Genomic DNA, 22,030 nt, shown 5'->3' with positions numbered 1-22,030 from the left:
AAAAAAGAAAAAGGTAACCCAGTGTAAAAGAATCTAAGAAATAGTCTTGGAAAGGGATATTACTTGTCTACATCTACAAGCCTTGGGATCCCTGTGTCTAATAGTAACTCCTTTTGATTGTAGATGGAAAAAATTTTTTTTAATAAATCAAGATGTGGTCAAACTGAATCTGACAAGCTCAGGGAAAGCCTACACAATGGCCTTGTGAACTCAGAGAACTAAGGTAATCACAGGATGGTCTAAAGCAAACCTTTCTAACTAAAAACAGTTCATGGTGGGTAGTCACGTCCTAGGAAAGAACTTTCTCTAAACAAAGGTCAATGAGGCTTTTACTCAAGCCTGTCTGCTGTCTTTTGCATCTACAATAATGTACCTGATAACATGCCTTTGGAATGTAAGGGTTGTCTTCCTTTTTTTCCATCAGGCCAGACAGCCCACCAGAGCAGAGGCCAACAGACTCATTGTTATTGTTATGTGAACCATTAACTGTTAACTATTTTGTTCCTGCCCAGGTGAAAGAAATTTCAGCATATACACTTTCACTTTTTACCTAATCCCAGAGATTTCCCTGCTTTGCTTTCTCCAGCCTCCCTCGATCACCAATCAATTTCATGTAACCACCTTAAGTCTTCCCCTTAGATTCTGATGTATATATAAAATGAGTAGTGAAACCGCCATTTTCCGGAGCATTTTCTCAACCCATTGAGACTTTGCTTCCCAGCAATTGTCGACAGTTTGGCTCAAATAAACTCATAAAAATTCTTACAGGTTTGTAAGTTTATGTTGACATGATTATCCACTTTCAAAAGTTTGCAATTGCTGACATAATAGAATTATCATCAAAGGGGGTGCTCTAGAAGCTCAGAGAATTATCCAAGGTTGACAGAAATATAGAACCCAAGGCTTCAACTCCAACCCAGTGATGTCTCATAACCCCTATGGTGTGACACTAGAGAAGACAATATTCCCAAGTCAGAGAAAAAAATGTGATGTTTTATAAGGTGAATGTGGTTTTAGACATTAGGTTCAGCTAGAATTGTACTTCCGTAAGGATAGGAGGACAATATTCCTATAGGTCACAGGATCTAGGCAAGTACCCAGTTCTTCTCTGACCACAATAGGAAAATACTGGAAAAGCTGCTCACAATTTTGGAGCCAGACTACCCAGGCTTAAATTCCAGTTCTATGACTAGTTGTGTGACAAAGTATTCAACTTTTGTGCCTCGGTTCCCTCAAGCTATAAAACTGAGATGATAATAATAGTACCTACTTCTTAGGATTATTGTGAGCATTAGTGAGTTAATATATGTAAGTACTTGGAACACTACCTAAGACAAAAGTAAGTACTATCATCAGGGAAAGCCACCAGTTCCTCTCTAATTCCTCAGGGAACTCTGAGCCTATAAAACAGCCTAGAAATGAAAGGAACCTACAGTAGAGTTGAACTGTTAACTCTTGCTGCTCTGTCCCATCAAAACTATCCATCAAATACTCCATGTTTTCACATCTTCTTTCCTTTTATTAAAAAAAATTTTAGAAAATTAATAAAGGATACAAACCAATCAGCAAATCAACAGGAATATACTAGGGAAAAGCACAGACAATATAAAACTAAAAATGTCATTGGCTTCTTTAATTGGTAAGAGAACACAAAATGTAACAGGCAGAAGGTCTGTTTTATACAAATTAAAAAGCTGTGTTTTTTCCAATTTTCCCAAGTCAGATATATACACACCACAAAAAAATGATGTGTAAAAATGTACACAAGAAATTGTATCCTGAATTAAGAGAAACAGCTGCTGAAACAGAGATTAACACAATAAAGCCAGCAACAGATTAGCAATTTTAAAAACGGATACTTCAAACGTTGCATGGCACAAAGCTCCACTAGACTGCTAGATATGAAGGAGAAAGTCTGTTCAGTTTTTAGCAAATTCTTTTCCAGAAAAGCAAATCAAAACAGTGTAATTAGCAGAACAAGGAGGCTACAGCTAGATATCAGAGCTACAATTTCTCATATCCCAGATAGAAAACCCTTTATGGGGAATGGACTAAATTTCAGGACAAAACAGGTACATTTAACATTTTTTTTTCTTTGCCTGTCACCCCATAATTCCACATAATCTTGCAGAAGGATGGCTGCTTTTAGAATTGGCTATTTCATTTTTCTTTCTGTGGCAAGACTGTCATGGAGCCTGGATATTTCAGGCTCATATGCATCCATGACCAGTGTCCCGCTGTGGTCAAAAAACTTAGCAATGGACTTGGTGAACTCAGCTTCCCGCTGCTGCTTTGTTCTCCCACTGATGAAGGTCAGCTTCAGAGTGTACTTGTCATCAAACCTAAGCAAAGATAATAAATCAAAAACCAAACACACAGATTCAACCAGTAACAGCAGAGCACCAAATATTTTCAAAGAACAGGGTTGAGAGGCCTATACAAATATTTATTCTATCAAAAATTAAATTAAATTAAGTTAAAATCCAAGGGCTCTTAACTGCCTTCAAGATATAAAATTGAGTCATGGGGTGTTGCTGTGTCTTCTCTGATTCAATTACTGCGTACCTCCTTTACCTTGTCATAGACTGATAAGCCATATGGACCATCTTCTCTCTCCTCTGGACTTTACACTTGTTATGCTAGAAGGCTCTTCCTAGCAGACAATTTTCTCCAATCTTGACTGGGTTCAACTTGTTAATATTAGGGCTGGGAAAGCCTTCCCAAATGTTCCCAAACTGGGTCAGACGTCTCTCCTTTGTCTGCCATGACACCATCAATCAATAGTCAAATACTGAGTGCCAGGTGTTAGTGTTCGGTTCCCATGCTGTCAATAAAATCACCTATTGAAATAATGTTTATGTGTTTGCATTTGGTGGGTAATCACATTTTTATAAATGAAGAAACTTTGTTTTCACAGATGTTCTCCAATTCCAGGTTGCTCAGTCCTAATACCCCATCATCAATTGAGCTCCAGGCTCTACCCTGATCCCAGGTCAGAGATGTCTTTTATTCAATGAATTTCAGAGATCCTTTATCCATGCCTTCAGTTCATCTTGAAAGCCATTACTATCTCTACCCATTCAAGAAGGTTTGTAACAACAGCCTCTGGCAGGCTGACATTCCTCCCCAACCCACACCTTTTACTGCCTCCATTTAGGCATACTTAGAGGATTGTCAGGTTGGTATTATCTTTAGAGGAAATAATTCCTTGAGCCAGTTTCTACATATTTAAATCAGGAAAACTACCAACTACTTTTCAGGATCACTGTCATGGTTAAAACAGTAACTATCACTAACCACTCCTCAAAAAAATTGTAACTCAATAAACTGTCATCTAGTCAGTTACTCCCAACCTGGACAGCTAAGAGCGAAGGTTCTTGAACTATTTTCAATACCTCAAAATTTTTTCTCAAGGTCTGACCAATCGCTGCCAATTGATATCAGAGCAATATCTGACTTTTGGACCCAGTTCCACTGGCAGCTCCATGGCTTTGATGACAGAACATGATCTGATGAACTGTGATCTAATACATTTTAGAAGTAATCATTAATTCAATAAATATTTTATTCAGTCTATGCACATCAAGTAGTTTTAGATGCTATAAATATACAGCAGTTAACACAATAGACAAATTTCACCTTTTGGGACTAGTAGTGTGTGTAAGAAAACCAAAAATAAAATAAAAACACAATGTTTCTTTTAAATATGGTAAGTAGGAAGGGCTTCACCAAGCCTATGTTTAAACAAAACAATGAGAAAAGAACATAATGCGGCGAAAAAGGCTAAAAGTCACAGGAGATGAGGGATGTGTTTGCATATGTGTGAGAGATGCAGAAAATTAACAAGTTTGGATTTCTAAGCAATGCTTAAGATTTTAGTTTTTTTCCCCTCAGTGAGGATTTTCAGCAGAGGATGAGTTGATCTGCCTTGTTTTCAAAGGCTCACTCTGCCTGCTGTACTGGGAATAGACTGGGCAGAGACAGCAGTGCAGAGGCCCATTAGGACATTATTACAATAACCTAATTGAGAGATCATGGTAGCAGTGGCAATGGTAAGTGGTCAGACTCAACATACTTAGAAAGTAGAGCTTGTGACAGGATTTGCTGGAAGGACTGAGAAAGAGCAGTCAAAATGATTCTGCAGTTCTGGCCTAATTAGAAGGATAGAGTTGCTACACTGGGATGGGAAAAGCAGGTTTAAATGAGGGATAGCAGAGTTATGCTTTGAATATGTTAATCTTGAGATGCTCATCAGGATCCAGTGTCAAATAGAAAGTTAGGATATATTTGGAGTTCACAGTAGAGGTCTAAGGCAAAAATTCAGATTTAAACAGTATTTAAAATCTTAAAAGTCTAGTAAGATTAAACCTAGTGAGTGAATATAAAGAGGTGCAAGGAACAACCATGGTCACATTTTAAATTTAGAGAAAGGGAATAAAGCATTATGAAAGAGATTATGGAATAGGCATTATATTAAGATGAAAATTAGAACATTATAGTATACTAAAGCCTAGTTAAAAAAACAAAAAGCGTTAACAAGGAGAGTGATCCACTGTGTCACATGCTGCTGACAGGTCGAGTACAATGAAGAAAGAGAAGTGAAGACAAGGGCGGGTCAAGAAACAATGGGAGAAGGGAGCAGTGCGAGGAAAAAAAGGGGAAAGAAAATTTTATTTTAATTTTTAATTAGGAGAAATTACAGCTTGTTTGTATGCCAGAAACAATAATTCAGCAGGAGAAACATCAAGTAAATGAGATGGGATAAGAATCTAGTGGACAGGCCCTGGCTGGTTGGCTCAGCGGTAGAGCATCGGCCAGACATGTGGAAGTCCAGGGTTCGATTCCCAGCCAGGACACACAGGAGAAGCGCCCATCTGCTTCTCCACCCTTACCCCTCTCCTTTCTTTCTATCTCTTACTTCCCCTCCCACAGACAAGGCTCCATTGGAGCAAAGTTGACCTGGGCGCTGAGGATGGCTCCATGGCCTCCGCCTCAGGTGCTAGAATGGCTCTGGTTGCAACAGAGCAACGCCCCAGATGGGCAAAGCATCGTTCCCTGGTGGGCATGCCGGGTGGATCCCAGTCGGGCGCATGCGAGAGTCTGACTGCCTCACCACTTATAACTTCAGAAAAAAAAAAAAAGAATCTAAAGGAATCTAGTGGACAAATAAAGCGGAGGCTTCAGGTAGGAACTTAGAAAGATGGAATATGCAACAGGCAATGATGTGAGACTTCCGGTTGTTTCTATCTTCCCATGAACAAAAGAAGCTGAGAGTAAAGGTGCAGAAGAAGGGGAGAAGGTTTGAGGATAGAGAAGAAGGTATGAAAGACCCTCTAGGTCAGTGGAAGAGTAACTGGACTACAGAAATGACATGGAACCTAAACTGGGCAGGGAGGAAGTGAAAAGGTGGTAGGCTCAACGGATTACAGATGCCAATGGCGCTGAAGAACTATTAGGACAAGAGAACTACAAGGAGATAAACTAGAAAAATAGGAAGCAGTGGTCAGAGTGGGATACTTAAAACTGAAATTACTCAAGGTAATTAGTTACCAGAAATAGCAAGGTCTTAGTAGTAAACAAGATAATCAGAAAAGAAGTAAAACTGAGGGCCAAAGTACTGGAATAATCATCCACTAGAACACAGAGTCACCAAGACTTCTGGAAAGAGCTATGTTAGAGAGAGTGCCAATGAACCAGGAACTTTCTTCAAGGCAAGAGAAGTGGATCTATATTTAACTACAATCAAAACGAACAGAGGTGGTGTATTTCCTCTCCACAGGCACCGACAACATGGCAGTTAGTGAAAAAAAACAAACAGCAGGTCAAATGGAAAATTCAGAACTCTCAGACATGCTAGTGGGATTGTAAAATGGTGAAATTGTTTTGAAAAATAATCTTGCAGTTCCTCAAGCAATTTAAAAAGTTACCACTTGACCCATTTGACCCGTAGGAGAGTAATTCCTCTCCTAGGTAAATAACCTAAAAAATGAAAATATATGTCCACACAGAAACAAATGTTTAGAGTATCGTTATTCATAATAGCGAAAAGGTGGAAACTCAAATGTCCTCAATAAATGGATGAGCAAAATGTAGTATATACATGCAATGGAACATTATTCACCATAAAAAGAAATGAAATATTGATACATGCTATACCATGGATGAACCTTGAAAACACTGAAGTGAAAGAAGACTGTCACAAAAATATCATGTATTATATGATTCATTCATACGAAATATCCGAAACAGGAAAATCTAGTGACATAAAGTAGATAAACGGTTACTTAAGATTATGGGGAATGGGGGCAGAGGGAGATGACAGCTAAGGCTACAGGCTTTGATTCTGAAGTGATGAAAATGTTCTCAAGTTGACTGTGATGACAGCTGTAAATACACTAGCAACCACTGAACTGTACACTTTAAATGGGTAAACTGTATGGTATGTGAATTATATTTTAGTAAAGCTGTTTTAAAAACACATGTGAGAATGAAAATAATGAAATCAAGATGTTGTTAAGGTCTAAAATTCTGCAACACTGCTCAGTGGCCTAGCACAGATTTAGGATGGCTGAGGCCAAAAGGGCAAACAGGAGCCTGGCCAGGAGGAGATAAGAACTCAGGTATAAGAACAGGCATCTTCACAAGTTGGTAATGAGAGGCTTTTTGGCACTGATGCTTTACTTACCCTCATATTTATGAATAATTGCACTCTACAATTTGAGAGCCTACTATATTCTAGAAACTGTATCATTTGTCTTTAGGATTGTGACTAAAAGCATGAATTATGGGCTCAGATGTGGGCTGGTATACCTGCCAGAATTCACTTCTGAGCTGTATAACCCTGGAATAATTCATTGAAACCTTTAGGCCTGTGTTCTTTTTTTTTTTAGAGTGACAGGAAGGAAGAGAGATGAGAAGCATCAATTCTTCGTTATGGCACCTCAGTTGTTCATTGATTGCTTTCTCATATGTGCCTTGATTAGGGGACTCCAGAAGAACGAGTGACTCCTTTCTCAAGCCAGAGACCTCAAGTTTTCGAACCTGGGTCCTTAGCATCCCAAGCCAATGCTCGGTCCACTGTGCCACCACTTGGTCAGGCTAGACCTGTGTTCTTACTTATAAAATGAGTTGCTCTAGGTTTATATGAGATAATGCACTTTGCTCAATAGAAACTTGCTATTATTATAACGAGTATTTCATCTTTACTCTGCAAATCATTTTTGACCCTGCTAAAGCTCAAATACTTTAAATGACATATCAAAAGTCACACAGCTGAACTTGAACCCTATTCTGGATAGACCTCAGTTGTCAGCTGGACAAAGTCATACCCACTCCTGGTCACAGATGGAAATGCCCTTCTCTAAGTTCCCTGGTATATCACTTCATAGATTCCTGACTGCACATAGTACAATTAGAATATAAAAGAAATAAAAGCTAACAGGATTCTTTAAAGATAACTGACTATACCTTTGGCCTTTATAATTCTGCACTCTAATTGACTCACTTAACTTTAGCCACAAGGAAAAAGAGTATCAGGCTGACCGGATGGATCAGTGGCAGAGCATCAACCCAGCATGTGAAAGTCCTAGGTTCAATTCCTTGTCAGGGTACATAGGAGAAGCAACCATCTGCTTCTCCTCCCCTCCTCCTCCTTTCTCTCTCATCCCCCTTTCTCTTCCCCTCCTGCAGCCATGTTTCAACTGATTATAGAGTGTGCTGGCAGTGTTGAGGATAGCTCTGTCAAGCCTCTGCCACTAAAAATAGCTCGGCTACAAGCATCAGCCCCAGCTGGGGGTCACCAGGTGGATTCCAGTCACAGCACATGCAGGAGTCTATCTCCCATCCTCTCACTTAAAATTTTAAAAAAAGAGAGAATCATTCTTCCTTCTTCCACCAAAGTACTTTCTCCCTGAGTTTATCTGTGATAATGCCAGCTCAGACCTGCAATGCTTGGAAAAGCCTTCTAGATCGTTCAAATCCCTTTATTCATTTTACATGACTAATACCATGATCTGCATAGAGTAGGCATAAAATAGTATGTTGTTGACAATAACTCAATAGATAGGGAAAGCCAATACCAGGATTTAAGAATCTGTGAGGATAGTCATACCTTTTGAGACTGGAGGACAGTTGCCAAATATCATCAGGATCCATCCCTGTAGGATCTTTCCTGTGGGCCACGAGAAAGATGCTCTTCTCCTTATACGAGGTATAAATGGTCAGGATCCCCATCATCACAAAATATGTTCAAATAAAGTTAAGGAGGAAACACACAAACATATACACAAAAGAGAACTAACACAAATTGACAAGCAAGGGCTACAAAAACTACCAAAGAAGAGCTTTGTCTTCCTGCAAAAACAGTGAAAATTTAGCTATTTCATTTTCATCCTTATGTTTATGTAGCAAGAGAAGCAAGGCTTTCTTGGTTTAGAATACTTCAAAGGGGAATACTTCAAAAAGGGAATGAAAAACAAGTAAAGAACATAAACCAGCTCTCATCTTTTCTGTTCAAGGATAACATGTATAAGATCCTGTTATCTAGTTAGTCAAGCCTTGTGCTTATTTCTCTATAACATACAAAATTAGTAATCACACTGGACTTGACCAAGCTCAACCAATTTCAAGGGTCATTAAAAGTGACTTCAGCCTGACCTGTGATGGCGCAGTGGATAAAGCGTCAAACTGGAAATGCTGAGGTCGCTGGTTCGAAACCCTGGGCTTGCCTGGTCAAGGCACATATGGGAGTTGATGCTTCCAGCTCCTCCCCCCTGTCTCTCTCTCCTCTCTCTCTGTCTCTCTCTCCCCCTCTCTCTCCTCTCTAAAAAAAATGAATAAAATAAAATAAAATTTTAAAAAAGTGACTTCAGATTCACTTAATAAAAGAACAATTACTTCCTATACACATATAGTTTATTATTATATTCAGTTTTTCACCATAAATATACCATTTTGAGAACCTACTATGTGCCAGAAGTTCGCATAATAGCTTTGTATACATTGTATAATTTAAATTTTATGACAGTGAGAGGCAGGAAAGTATTGTGTCAAGTACTGGGTTCCAGAGTGAGACAGTCCTCGAATTAAATTCTGGCTTTTAACCAATGTAACCTTGATAAATTACTTCCTTCCCCAAGTTTAATCACCTCCAAAATGAAATACCGGATTTTTTAGAATTGTCATGAGACTTAGAGATTTCATATACTGTATTTTTCACTCCATAAGACGCACCCCCCCCAAAAAAAAGTGGAGGGGGAAATGCCCATGCATCTTATGGAGTGAAAAATACGGTATTTTATTAAATATTTTAACACACCATTTGGTTCAGAATATTTTTTTTCTTATTTTCCTCCTTAACATCCTAGGTGTGTCTTATGGTCAGGTGTGTCTTATGGAGCAAAAAATAGTGTGTATATATATGTATATACATATTTTTTAAGTGTCTAGCACACAGAAGGCATTTATGTCATTATTATTATATTAAAACTGACATGATCAGCAAAATCTTAAACAAATATAACCAAACAAATAAAATTCCATGAAGCTACTTAGTTCTCTTGGGAGGCTGTATTTTCCAATAATGTTACTCGTTCTTCAAACCTCTTTAGGCCTGACCAGATGGTGGTGTAGTGGATAGAGTATCAGCCTGGGATACTGAGGACCCAGGTTTGAAACCCCAAGGTCACCAGCTTGAGCGGGGGATAGTAGACATATTCCCATGGTCGTTGGCCTGAGCGCAAGGTCACTGGCTTGAACAAGGGTTCACTGGCTCATCTGGACCCCCCACATCAAGGTACAAATAAGAAAGCAATCAATGAACAACTAAAGTGCCACAAAAACGAGTTGATGCTTCTCATCTCTCTCCCTTCCTGTCTGTCCCTCTCTCTTACTAAAAATAAACAAACAAAAAAAAAACCAACCTCTTTGGATTTGGAACTACTTTGAGAACTATCTCTAGAATATATGGCAAATTCTTTTGAACTGCATTAATAATGAAAAAATTCAGCCCTGGCTGGTTGGCTCAGCAGTAGAGTATTGACTCAGTGTGTGGAAGTCCTGGTTCGATCCCTGATCAGGGCACACAGGAAAGGCAAATATCTCCTTATCCACCCTTCCTCCACCCTTCCCTCTTTTTCTCTCTTCCCTCTTCCACTATGGCTTGATTGGTTCAAGCTCATCAGCTCCAGGCACTGAGGATGGTTACCTCTAGTCTCCACCACAGGAGCTAAAAATAGTGAGGTTGAGAGTGGCCCCAGATAGGGTGCATGCAAGAATCTGTCTCTTATCTCCCCTACTGTCCTTAAAAAAATAAAAAAATAATGAAAAAGGCCCTGGCCAGTTGGCTCAGTGGTAGAGCGTCGGCCTGGCGTGCAGAAGTCCCGGGTTCGATTCCCGGCCAGGGCACACAGGAAAAGCGCCCATTTGCTTCTCCACCCCTCCTCCTCTCCTTCCTCTCTGTCTCTCTCTTCCCCTCCCGCAGCCGAGGCTCCATTGGAGCAAAGATGGCCCGGGCGCTGGGGATGGCTCCTTGGCCTCTGCCCCAGGTGCTAGAGTGGCTCTGGTCGCCACAGAGCGACGCCCCGGAGGGGCAGAGCCGGGTGGATCCCGGTCGGGCGCATGCGGGAGTCTGTCTGACTGTCTGTCCCCGTTTCCAGCTTCAGAAAAATACAAAAAAAAAATAATAATAATGAAAAAATTCATAATGGGATGACTTGCTGGTGCAAGTCTGGGGACTATGATTTGGAATCAATTTGGATGATACTATTATTTCTCACAAAAATTAGGAGATATTTCAAAATGAATATGAAGTGATAAAATATCACCTAATTTGGCCCTGGCCGATTGGCTCAGCGGTAGAGCGTCGGCCTGGCGTGCAGAAGTCCCGGGTTCGATTCCTGGCCAGGGCACACAGGAGAAGCACCCATCTGCTTCTCCACCCTTCCCCCTCTCCTTCCTCTCTGTCTCTCTCTTCCCCTCCCTCAGCTGAGGCTCCACTGGAGCAAAGTTGGCCCTGGCGCTGGGGATGGCTCCTTGGCCTCTGCCCCAGGCGCTAGAGTGGCTCTGGTAGCGGCAGACCAGAGCCACAACCGGGAGGGGCAGAGCATCGCCCCCTGGTGGGCGTGCCGGGTGGATCCCGGTCGGGCGCATGCGGGAATCTGTCTGTCTCTCCCCGTTTCCAGCTTCAGAAAAATACAAAAAAAAAAAAAAAAAATCACCTAATTTTTGTGAGCAGTGTATTTTTGATCAGGACCTGCTTTATTAAATGGCTTTGTAAATGCCAAGATTCTAGAAATATTTCAGGTTATGGCAACACTGTTAAGAAAAGTAAACAGCCTACCAAAATGATTTGTTTTAAACAAATAGCAGTAATGACACATAGCAGACACTCAGTAACACTATGGTTATTACAAATAAGACAGATCTGTATACTCTGATAGGAAAAAATCTACATTTTAAGTTCAAAATAAAAGCACAATATGTACAGATTGATTTTGGAAAAAAGTGTGGGAACCACAAGAAAACTGGTACTATGAACATGTATTATTTTTGTAATAATAGTAATAGTATAATATAAAAGTTCTTTATATTCAGTTTTTTGAGAAATAATCAAGCCAGGTAGGTAACAAACACAAGTCTACATTTATAAAAAGGATAGGGAAAATATCTCAGAACCAATTACATACCAAACACATTATAAAATATCTCATTTAATTTTTATGATAATCCTGAGTGTAATTACCCTTATTTATAAATAAGCAGCATTTGGTCTCAAAAAAGTTAAGTTCTTTTTTTTGTATTTTTCTGAAGTTGGAAATGGGGAGGCAGTCAGTCAGACTCCCGAATGCGCCCGACTGGGATCCACCTGGCATGCCCACCAGGGGGCGATGCTCTGCCCATCTTGGGGCGTCGCTCTGCTGCAATCAGAGCCATTCTAGCGCCTGAGGCAGAGGCCAAGGAGCCATCCACAGCGCCCAGGCCAACTTTGCTCCAGTGGAGCCTCAGCTGAGGGAGGGGAAGAGAGAGACAGAGAGGAAGGAGAGGGGGAAGGGTGGAGAAGCAGATGGGCGCTTCTCCTGTGTGCCCTGGCTGGGAATCAGAGAAGCAGATGGGCGCTTCTCCTGTGTGCCCTGGCTGGGAATCGAATCCGGGACTCCTGCACGCCAGGCCGACGCTCTACCACTGAGCCAACCGGCCAGGGCAAAAAAATTAAGTTCTTATTAGCACAAGATCACAAAACAATTTGGATTTCAGACCCAGATTTTTCTAACTCCAGAATAGGTTTATTTCCACTATTACACAAGCCACACCTATATCTCATGCTCAGTAACTCCCAGTCCAGCCCCTCAAGCTTCAAGCGAACCTGACACAGATCTGTACCTCCAAGTCTGAGCCTTTCTGAATATCCTGGGTTGAGTGGCTTGAAGCAACATGGCCTAATGGGAGAAGTTTTGGACTAGAAATAAGAGCCGGGCCGTCACTATTACTGTGTTTTGCTAACGGGTGCTGACACCTGGAGGACAATATCCTCTATATTCACAGCTAAATAGAATTAAAGATAAAATAACCATATTAAATCTAAAATATCAGTGATAATTACTACATAAATTTACAGATTCCTAGGAGCTGATAATGTTAAATTCTAACATGAGCAGACCTCCAGATCAAAGTTTGTTTTTTTGTAGGTAGCAGGGAAGTTATCAGTAGAGATTTTAAAAGTCACTAGAAACAAACCTGAGTGTAAATAAAGGATATGATATGACGCACAAAGCCAAAACAGGCTTGGACTCAGGAAAGGGGTGCATATAGTCCCAAATCAAAGCCACTATGGCAAAGAAACAGGAGATGGTACAGATGGTGAGGCGACCGTCAATTAGTCCAAAATTCTCCACATACTTGTACTTTTCCAGAAGTACCTAGTGAGAAGAACAAGGAATCAAGCTAACAGAAATGCTTCCTTCCTAGAACCTGCTTTTATTCTTAATTTCCATGATAAAAGCTACATTAGAATCATAAATTACCTAGTTCTCTCTAATCAGAATTTTAACACTCCTAGCAAAAAGACTCAAGTTGTTTACAAATAGATCCCAGAGAAAAAGTTCATCAACTTCTCATACATCTTTTTAATCCTCAACTTATTCCTTAGAATGAAACTAAAATTTTCTTTTCCTTTTTCAAATGGAGACATGACCAATCATGGATGAATATTCATCTTATATACTCTCAATCTTCTTGGCTCTTGGCTAATTAACCTCAAAAACAAGATTAACAGCTTTCTGATGTTAAAACATTAGAGAATTTGAGGGGCTCCAGGTAGCTAACATTTTTAACACATGCTCCCTACATACATTGTAAGGATTTTAGAAACAGGCTTTCTGGTTCGCTTCCTAACACAGAAAATTAAGGTCATTCCAAGCAACAGAAGAAAAAGATCCTGCAGATGAACATCAGGTATACGCATGCTAACAGACTGCCATCTCAAAAAGTACCTTTTTGGCAGAATCATCCAAAGAATTTTTCACAGCAGATCCATCCCATTTGTCAATTTTTAAAGGCTTATCATCAATCTTCCACTGTAAAACAGAAGAGCTGTGCATCAAGAATATGGCATCTTACTGAAAATAAAAAGAACTACTTTCTTAAGAACATCCTTAAGTATAATTATCGCTTACCCTTTGTCTTCAGATGTTGGACAGCTAAAAGACAAAACACTTAAAATGAAGGTGAAGGAGACTAGAGTCAACAAATCAGGTGGTACTCTTGATATTGTCACTCTCTGTGCTGAGAAGGCAAAATCTACCACCCCAAATCAGAATACAAACTTACACGGGCTACAGAGACTATAGCGTGAACTCATATCCCATCCCTGTTCTACCCACATTTGAATATAGACAAAATCTCCATTTGGTCATCCTTTCATTCTGTGATCTCAAAACTCAGAAAATATAAATCCATGGACTTGCAAACAATATCAAAATGAGGAAGGTCTCCTTTAATATATTTCTGTCAGCTAACAATTTTTATATTTTGCCAGCATGTCTTAACTATAGGAAAATAGCAAGTCCAGTGTAGTCTGTTGGAAAAAATATTTTGAATTAAAAACCAAGTTATATCACCAGGGAGTTATGTGACTTTTGGACAAACCCTGCTTCAATTTCCCTCATCTATACAAGTTGAGAAAGGTTACCAAATACTGTGTTACTCAGAGGCAAGAGTCACACATTGTTGGCAGAAATTCAAATGGTACACCACCTATAGAAGACAATTTAGTACTTGGATTCAACTTCCCACTTCTGGGAATTTTTCCGTATTTGCAGACATGCAATAATATACAAGGCTATAAATGCAACAGCATTTATAACAGTAATTATTATATATTTATCACATATTAAATGTTTATATGTAAATGTATCTCCACTTAGATATCTAGGGGAGGAGGGGGGGAGAGAGGGAGAAAGGGAGAGAGCGAGGGAGAGCGAGAAAGAGAAGGGGGGAGGAGCAGGAAGTATCAACTCTCATATGTGCCTTGACCAGCCAAGCCTAGGGTTTCAAACCAGCCACTTGAGGTGTGAGGTGGTATCTCATTGTAGTTTTGATTTGCATTCTCGAATAGCTAGTGAAGATGAGCATCTTTTCATGTACCTGTTGACATTTCTATGTCCTCTTGAGAGAAGTGTCTGTTTAGGTCCTCTCCCCGTTTCTTAATTGAATTGTTTGCTCGTTTGTTGCTGAGCTTATTATACACACACACACACGCGATATTTAAGTCATGACACTGGGCATCTCTTTGGAATGAGTATAGACAGAGGACAAGGCCAGAGGCTTGCCAACATTTACAGGTCAGAAAGAAGACCAAAAAAACAAGCAAAACAAAAACCAAACAACAACAAAAAAACAAAGACAAAGAGACCAATGAAGGAGGAAGAAAACCAGGGGCTAGTAGTGTTCTTGAAGCCACATAAAGAAACTATTTCAAGAAAGAAATAATTAAGTCAAACTCTACTGATAGGTCAAATAATATGAAAAAGTACTACTGAGATTTGATGAGGGCACAGCAGAGAAACAGTGCAGGCAGGAGCCAAAAGAGGGACCTGGGCCAATGGGGGCTATTAACTTTGGTGATATCCCCGAGTCACATAATGATGAATAAGCAGGTAACAATATTAATATTTTGAAGCTTCAAAGGTTACTCCATAAACACAGTGAAGATTTTAAAAAGAATTTAAGTTAAAACACACTTCATATACTACAAAACTCATCATTTTAAAATGTACAATTCCGTAGTTTTTAATTATACTCACAAGGTTGTGCAACCATCACCACTATCTAATTCCAGAATACATTCATCACCCTAAAAAGAAACCCTATATCCATAAGCAGTCACTCCCCTCTCAGCTGCTCTCCAGCCCTGGTAACCGCTAATCTACTTTTTGTCTGCATATATTGACCTATTCTGGACATTTTATATACTAACCGGAATTATACAATATGCAGCCTTTTGTGATTGACTTCTCTCACTGAGCATGTCTTAAAGGTTCATCCATGTTGTAATAATTACCACTACTTTATTCCTTTTTATAACCAAATATTGCATTATATTGATATAGTATCATATTTTGTTTACCCATACATCTGCCAATGGATACATGGAGTGTGGGTGTGTCCCCTTTTGGCTATTGTGAGTAATGCTGCTATGATCATCTACATACACGTTTTTGTGCAGACATAATTTTCAATTCTACTGGGTTTATTATACCTAGAACTGTAATACGCAGTTATATGGTAACTCTGCATGTTTACCTTTCTGGGGAACTAACACACTGTTTTCCAAAGTGGCTGCATCACTTTACATTCTTACTAGCAATGTAAGAGGGTTCCAATTTCTCCACATCCTCACCAACACTGGTTTTTATTTTTAATTATAGTCATACTTGGAGGTGTGAAGTGGTTTCTCATTGTGGTTTTGATTTGCATTTCTCTAATGACTAATATGTTGAACATCTTTTCATGTGCTTATTGGCCATCTGTTTATCTTCTATGCAGAAATGTCTATTCACATCCTTTAATCTTTTTAAAATTGGGCTCTTTTTATTATTGAGCTATAAGATTCTTTATACAGTCTAGATACTAGACCCTTATTAGATATATAATTTTCAAACATTTTTTTCTCATTCTGTACACTGTCTTTTTACTTTCTTGATAGTGTCCTTTGACACAAAAATGTTTTCCATTTTAAAGTAAAAAATGAGTTTTGAGATACTATTAAAGTTTAGTTTGCAAGTGTTAAAAGGCCAGCACCCTGTTTCTTTAAACACACACAGACTTACAGTACCGTGAAAAAAACTTCATCGTCTTTCTCAGAGCTAGGTCAGGATACAGACCTATACCACCCAGAAGTCTGGCAAATTAAGATACCATCACTAAGAGTAAAGGAGAATACATGACCTGTTTACAGGTTGGTAGGTGACAAAACCAAGGCTTAAGCATAGGTCAATCTCAAAACAGATGCTCTTTCCACTATTATATTAGCTAGAACATGGCCTGTTCCAGAATGAAAGGCAATGTACTAAGTAAGGCAAGACAACAGGATTAAGAACTGGGGAAACCAGGTTCTGGACTGTTACTAGCTCGAGGCATGGTCTTGGGCAAGTTGCTTCCTCTTCCCCTTTCCAGACGTATCCATGTCTATAGAATGAGGAGGCTGACACAGATGAGCTTTGAAGTCTCTTCTTTATAAATATTTTAGAGAAACCACTACTGATTAAGCAGGTTTAAAAAAAAAAAAAAAAACCACCTTAAAATATCACAAGTCATCTAGGACAGTAATCCTCAACCCGGAAGTAACTGGAAGTAACTGTTAAAATATAGAGGAAATAAATAGCTCTGTGTGAAAACATGCAGCTATACAGGTCCCACCTTCAGAGAATGATTCAGGTCTAGGATGAGGTCCAGATATCTGTATTTTTAACTAGAACCCAATGGGGTCTGATGTCCAGTCTCCATATCATGTTATAAAAAATATTTATATAAGGAAGCTAGAGCCCAGAATAACCACTATTTAGCAGTAGTTATATGTATTTTGTTAAGTACTTACTATGTGCCAGACACCACCTTTTAAGATAAATACTACAATTATTACCACCTTGCAGATGAGGAAACACATACTGAGATTTACTAACTTGCCAAAGAACATATACCTGGTAAGTGGTAGAGACATTCAAAAACACAGATAGTCTGGCTCCAGAGCCTGTGTTCTCAACTACTAAGCTATAAAAGCTGGACTTTAAGATTAAGCTGACAGTCTAGTGAGGTGACAGAAATACAGCTATGAGGTTAAAAGGGTCTGACTATAGTTTCTAGAAAGCATGATTTAATACCACTTTTTAATAGCCAAAACAAATCCAGTCAGGAGAAAGAGACTCAGATCATGTTAAAAGGATTTGGGGATAGTTTCTGGGAAGAATGGTTTAATGCAACATATTGATTTAATAGCCAAAACAAACTAAGCAAGCAGTTTTTCTTTTGAGCCTGCTATGTAGAACAAAATGTTTTGATGTATTTGGGGCAAAATAACTTATTGCAATGATCTAGGTTATTCTGTGATGGAGTATAGATTATATCTGCATACCTATTTTTAAGATCAGGAAACAATTGCTTTGTTCTTTTTTTTTCAGATTTTATTTATTGATTTTACAGGGGGGGGGGGTGAGGAACAAGAAATATCAACTCATAGTTGCTTCACTTTAGTTGTTCATTGATTGCTTGTCCTATGTGCCTTAAAGGGGCAAGCCCAGGGTTTACAATCAGCAACCTGAGCTGGTCAATATTCTATTCATTGTGCCACCACAGGCCAGGCTAGAATTGCTTTGTTCTTAAAGTAGGTTTCACAGAAACAGAAATTTACACCTGCTTAAGGAAAACTATAAGCACATTTGAATCTCTTTATTGCATTTTTTATAGCAAGTAAAACTATAGCTGCAGGAAATAAAATAAAAACCCTCCCAAAAAGTCAAGACAAATCAGAGATTGTAAGAAAACAGCCTCTCATTCCCACAGAGCAGAAGCTTCTCTATTAATTCAGATCCTGCTCCATTGAGAATAACATTTTTTCCCCATGTTCTCTTCCTCAGTACCCTGTTTTCTTGTTTGTTTGTTTGTTTGTTTGATTATTAAGTGAGAGGCAAGAAGGCAAACAGACTCCCACATGCGCCCAGGATCCACCTGGCAAGCCCCCTACAGGGCGATGCTCTGCCCATCTGGGGCCACTGCTCTGTTGCTCTGTTGCTCTGCACGAGGCCTCGAAGCCATCCTCAGCACCTGGGGCCAACTTGCTTGAACCTTTGGAGCCATGGCTGTGGGGGAGTTGGGGGAGAGGGGTGGAGAAGCAGATGGTCGCTTCTCCTGTGCCCTGGCTGGGAATCGAACCAGGACTTTCACACACCAGGCTGATGCTCTACTGCTGAACCAACCAGCCAAGGCCTGTACCCTGAGTTTTTAGACAATTAGAGGTACCATCTTCTAAGGTTGTTTTTGAAAACTGAGGTGGCAAAGCTGAAGTTTTTTCTCTGCTTAATTCAGTAAGTACTGCATGTACTTATTCCAGAACCTCTCATTGGAAACTGGACAAATACAAACTGGTATGATAGTAGGCAGTTATGACATTAAGTGACAGTTTAATTACCCGGTGCCATAAATGCTAGAGAATTCAGAAGGGGAACAACTCAATGTAAGGCAGAAATAAAGTTTTCCAAAAGAAAATACCTAAACCTTTCTTGATTTACTTCTGTCTCACTTTTTGGTTAATTCTACCAAGTGCTCCTTTGTGAGGCTTTTTTTCCCTTTTTTAATCTATTTCTGGCCTGACCTGTGGTGGCGCAGTGGATAAAGCATCAACCTGGAAATGCTGAGGTCGCCGGTTCGAAACCCTGGGCTTGCCTGGTCAAGGCATATATGGGAGTTGATGCTTCCAGCTCCTCCCCCCTTCTCTCTCTCTCTGTCTCTCTCTCTCCTCTCTCTGTCTCTCTCTCTCCCTCTCTCTGTCCTCTCTAAAAATGAGTAAATAAAATAAAATAAATATTTCTGTTACTCAAGTTGGGGGTTCTCATCACCTTGTCATTCTTTTTATAGCCCTTTACAAATAACATTATTTATCAATATTATACAATTTAATATTTACAAGTCTGTAATATGTATGTGTATATATCGGCATCCACGATATTTACATAAGGAGATTTTAAGTTCAGTAATACCAAGTAACTTATCCAAGGCCATGTAGCTTTTGACATGCTACACAAGAACTCTAACTTTTCTTTTTACATTAAACCCTATACACTACTATGACATAAGGCCTTACTAGAAGGCTTTTCATTTTTACTTCTCCAAACTATCTGAATAATTTTCCTAAAACCACTTTAGCCTCAAAAATCTTTAACGTGGCCCTGGCCGGTTGGCTCAGTGGTAGAGCGTCGGCCTGGCGTGCAGGAGTCCCGGGTTTGATTCCCGGCCAGGGCACACAGGAGAAGCGCCCATCTGCTTCTCCATCCCTCCCCCTCTCCCTCCTCTCTGTCTCTCTTCCCCTCCCGCAGCCAAGGCTCCACTGGAGCAAAGATGGCCCGGGCGCTGGGGATGGCTCCATGGTCTCTGCCTCAGGCACTAGAGTGGCTCTGGTTGCAACAGAGCAAAGCCCCGGTTGGGCAGAGCATCGCCTCCTGGTGGGCGTGCCAGGTGGATCCCGGTCAGGCGTATGTGGGAGTCTGTCTGACTGCCTCTCCATTTCCAGCTTCAGAAAAATACAAAAAAAAAAAAAAAAAATCTTTAACGCTTGCTTACTCCTACCTTCAAGTAATCCATGCCCTTTTCAATTTTGTCACTACAGGTTTCTCGGAAGAACCATCCAGTCAACTCACTACCCGAGAAACATCAGACATCATCTGTGTATCTCTGCTCTACGACATTAACTGGTATATGTGGTCCTTCTCTCTCTCCCCCAAATTTAAGGTCTCAGCACTATTCTCAGAAAAGGTCATCCCCTGGGGCCATTACCCCCTTATCAATTAGATCTCAGGGATCCTTTTCTCTCTCATTTGAACTTTTGTATAATGTTCACAATCTGAATACACAAAACACTTCAATGTTTAATATTTTGGGTATCCCATGTCGTATATTCAACAATATTGAGTATATACTTTCTGACAATAGGATTCTTGATTTATTCCTCTGCCATCACATATTTTTATTAGATACTATAGGTGACAGAGATTAATGCATACCATCTCATTTGATTCTCTCCCCAAAACCCTAACATTTCAGATGAAGAAGAAAAGTCTTAGCAAAGTTAACTAAGTCTTCATACAGTTTGAAAGTAGCAGAGCTACTTCAAAGCCCAAATCTTATGATCCCCAAATCCAAATTCTTTCAATAACACAATGATGCCGTATACTTTTCATCAAGCACTACCGTAGCATAATGCCCACGCTTAATGTTTGCTGGGGACAATCCAAATAGATGGAAGAGAGAAGCAGTCAACAGAATAGGATGAGCACAGGATATATAAGATGCTCACTCAGTAGAAAGGCAGGATTTGTGTATGAAAATGACAATCAATCCCAAACACTCTCACATCTTGGAGCAATTTACCATCTCAACTTCCTGTCGGTTAAGGAGTTAAGAGTGTGAGAACCATCTAATTCAAAATCAATAGCACCCAAAAAGAGAAGCAAAAAGATCAGGACCCCTCAATATGATCATGTATTTACCTCTTAAGCATCTACAGTGCGTTAAGCACAGGGAAGTCTAAAAGCTGTTTTCAAAGTAAAAAAAAAAAGAACCTATTTACTATATCACAGACCCTATGCTTAACATTTCTCATCAAACTGGCTCAGGGCCCTACAACGAGAGAATTGGAAGGGACCTTAGGGTACATTAAAGCTAACCGCCTCCTTTCACAGATGAGGAAACATAGGAAAAACAAGTATATTTCAAGGTCACACAGCTAATTAGAAGCAAAAGCAGAACCAGTGCTAGAATGCAGATCTCCATGCAATCGTCGCTTCCAAAAAGCTATGCAAAGGACAAGAGGGGCCAACCCAAGAACAGATTTTCCTTTTCTTCTAAACCCTTGCTGCTAGGACGGCAGTTTGAAAAGTGGATGCGCAGAGGGAGAAAGAGGCAAGCAGGAACAAACTGCAAACTCGTGAATTTGATTCACCCAGAGCACTTGGAGGCAGCAGGAGGGGAGAAGTGAGGGCAGTGTGTGTGTGCGGGGGGGGGGGGGGGGGGGGGGGGGGTACTGTGAAGATGGCAAAAGATAAGTTTTAAAAGGTTCCTGTCAGTCCAAAAGGGGAAGTCAAAACCCAAATAAGTTCAGTATTCGAGGTATCGTGATAAGATGCCTAGAAACTTCAGAAAACAAAACGCTACGAAGCAGTAAGGAATCCGTAGCGACCCAAGGGTGGTACTCATAGGGAGGAGTTTGGGGACTACTGACTCCCAGCAGCGGCTTTCATTCCTCCGGGCTTCAGTTCTCCCCATCGGTGAAATGAGCACATTGAACAGTAGCCCCCGGCACCTCCGAGGAAAAGCCACGGCCGCGCTGAAATGTGGAAATAATCAAATTTTCCTAGAAAGATGTGGTGACCAGCATTAAGGCCCAGGTACACTTCCGAGAAAAGAGCTCAAGTCTGACAGCATGGAGAGAGCGGGCAGCAAGCGCCCGTAAAGTCCCCACGGTGGGCCAGACCCTACTCCCTAGAGAACCCTCTGAAGGGGGGCGGGGATGGGAAGGTGGGCTCGCTGCCTCCCGACACTCCGCTGGCCTGAATTGTTCCCAAGAATAGGCCTCTCACCTTATCCAACAAGCCACTGCGCCCACTGCCTGTCCCGCAGTTAGGGCCACCGCCAGACCCACTACCGCCTCCGCCACCACCACTCCTCCCGCCTTGTGCAGCCGCCGCGGCCATCTTGTCTGCCTCAGCGTCTCCCTCCCACTACTTGTCCGAAGCCGATTGGCTGAAGTGCACGGCGTGACGCGCTG

At 40.5% G+C, this 22,030-nt stretch overlaps 1 protein-coding gene across 1 annotated transcript; it reads right to left on the bottom strand.

Annotated features, from left to right (window-relative positions):
- Positions 1-1,606: 1,606 nt before the first annotated feature.
- Positions 1,607-22,001, bottom strand: SPCS2 (signal peptidase complex subunit 2). The gene is made up of 5 exons (XM_066368574.1): positions 21,843-22,001; positions 13,488-13,571; positions 12,755-12,914; positions 8,111-8,246; positions 1,607-2,342 (listed from the first exon to the last, which is right to left on the bottom strand). The coding sequence occupies exons 1-5, from the start codon at positions 21,954-21,956 to the stop codon at positions 2,156-2,158; spliced, it is 681 nt and encodes a 226-aa protein (XP_066224671.1). The 5' UTR covers positions 21,957-22,001; the 3' UTR covers positions 1,607-2,155.
- Positions 22,002-22,030: the final 29 nt, after the last annotated feature.

Source organism: Saccopteryx leptura, chromosome 1, assembly GCF_036850995.1.
Source record: "Saccopteryx leptura isolate mSacLep1 chromosome 1, mSacLep1_pri_phased_curated, whole genome shotgun sequence".
Lineage (NCBI taxonomy): Eukaryota > Metazoa > Chordata > Mammalia > Chiroptera > Emballonuridae > Saccopteryx > Saccopteryx leptura.
The sequence above is the reverse complement of the archived record's forward strand: the minus strand, read 5'-3'. Positions and strand labels throughout refer to the sequence as shown.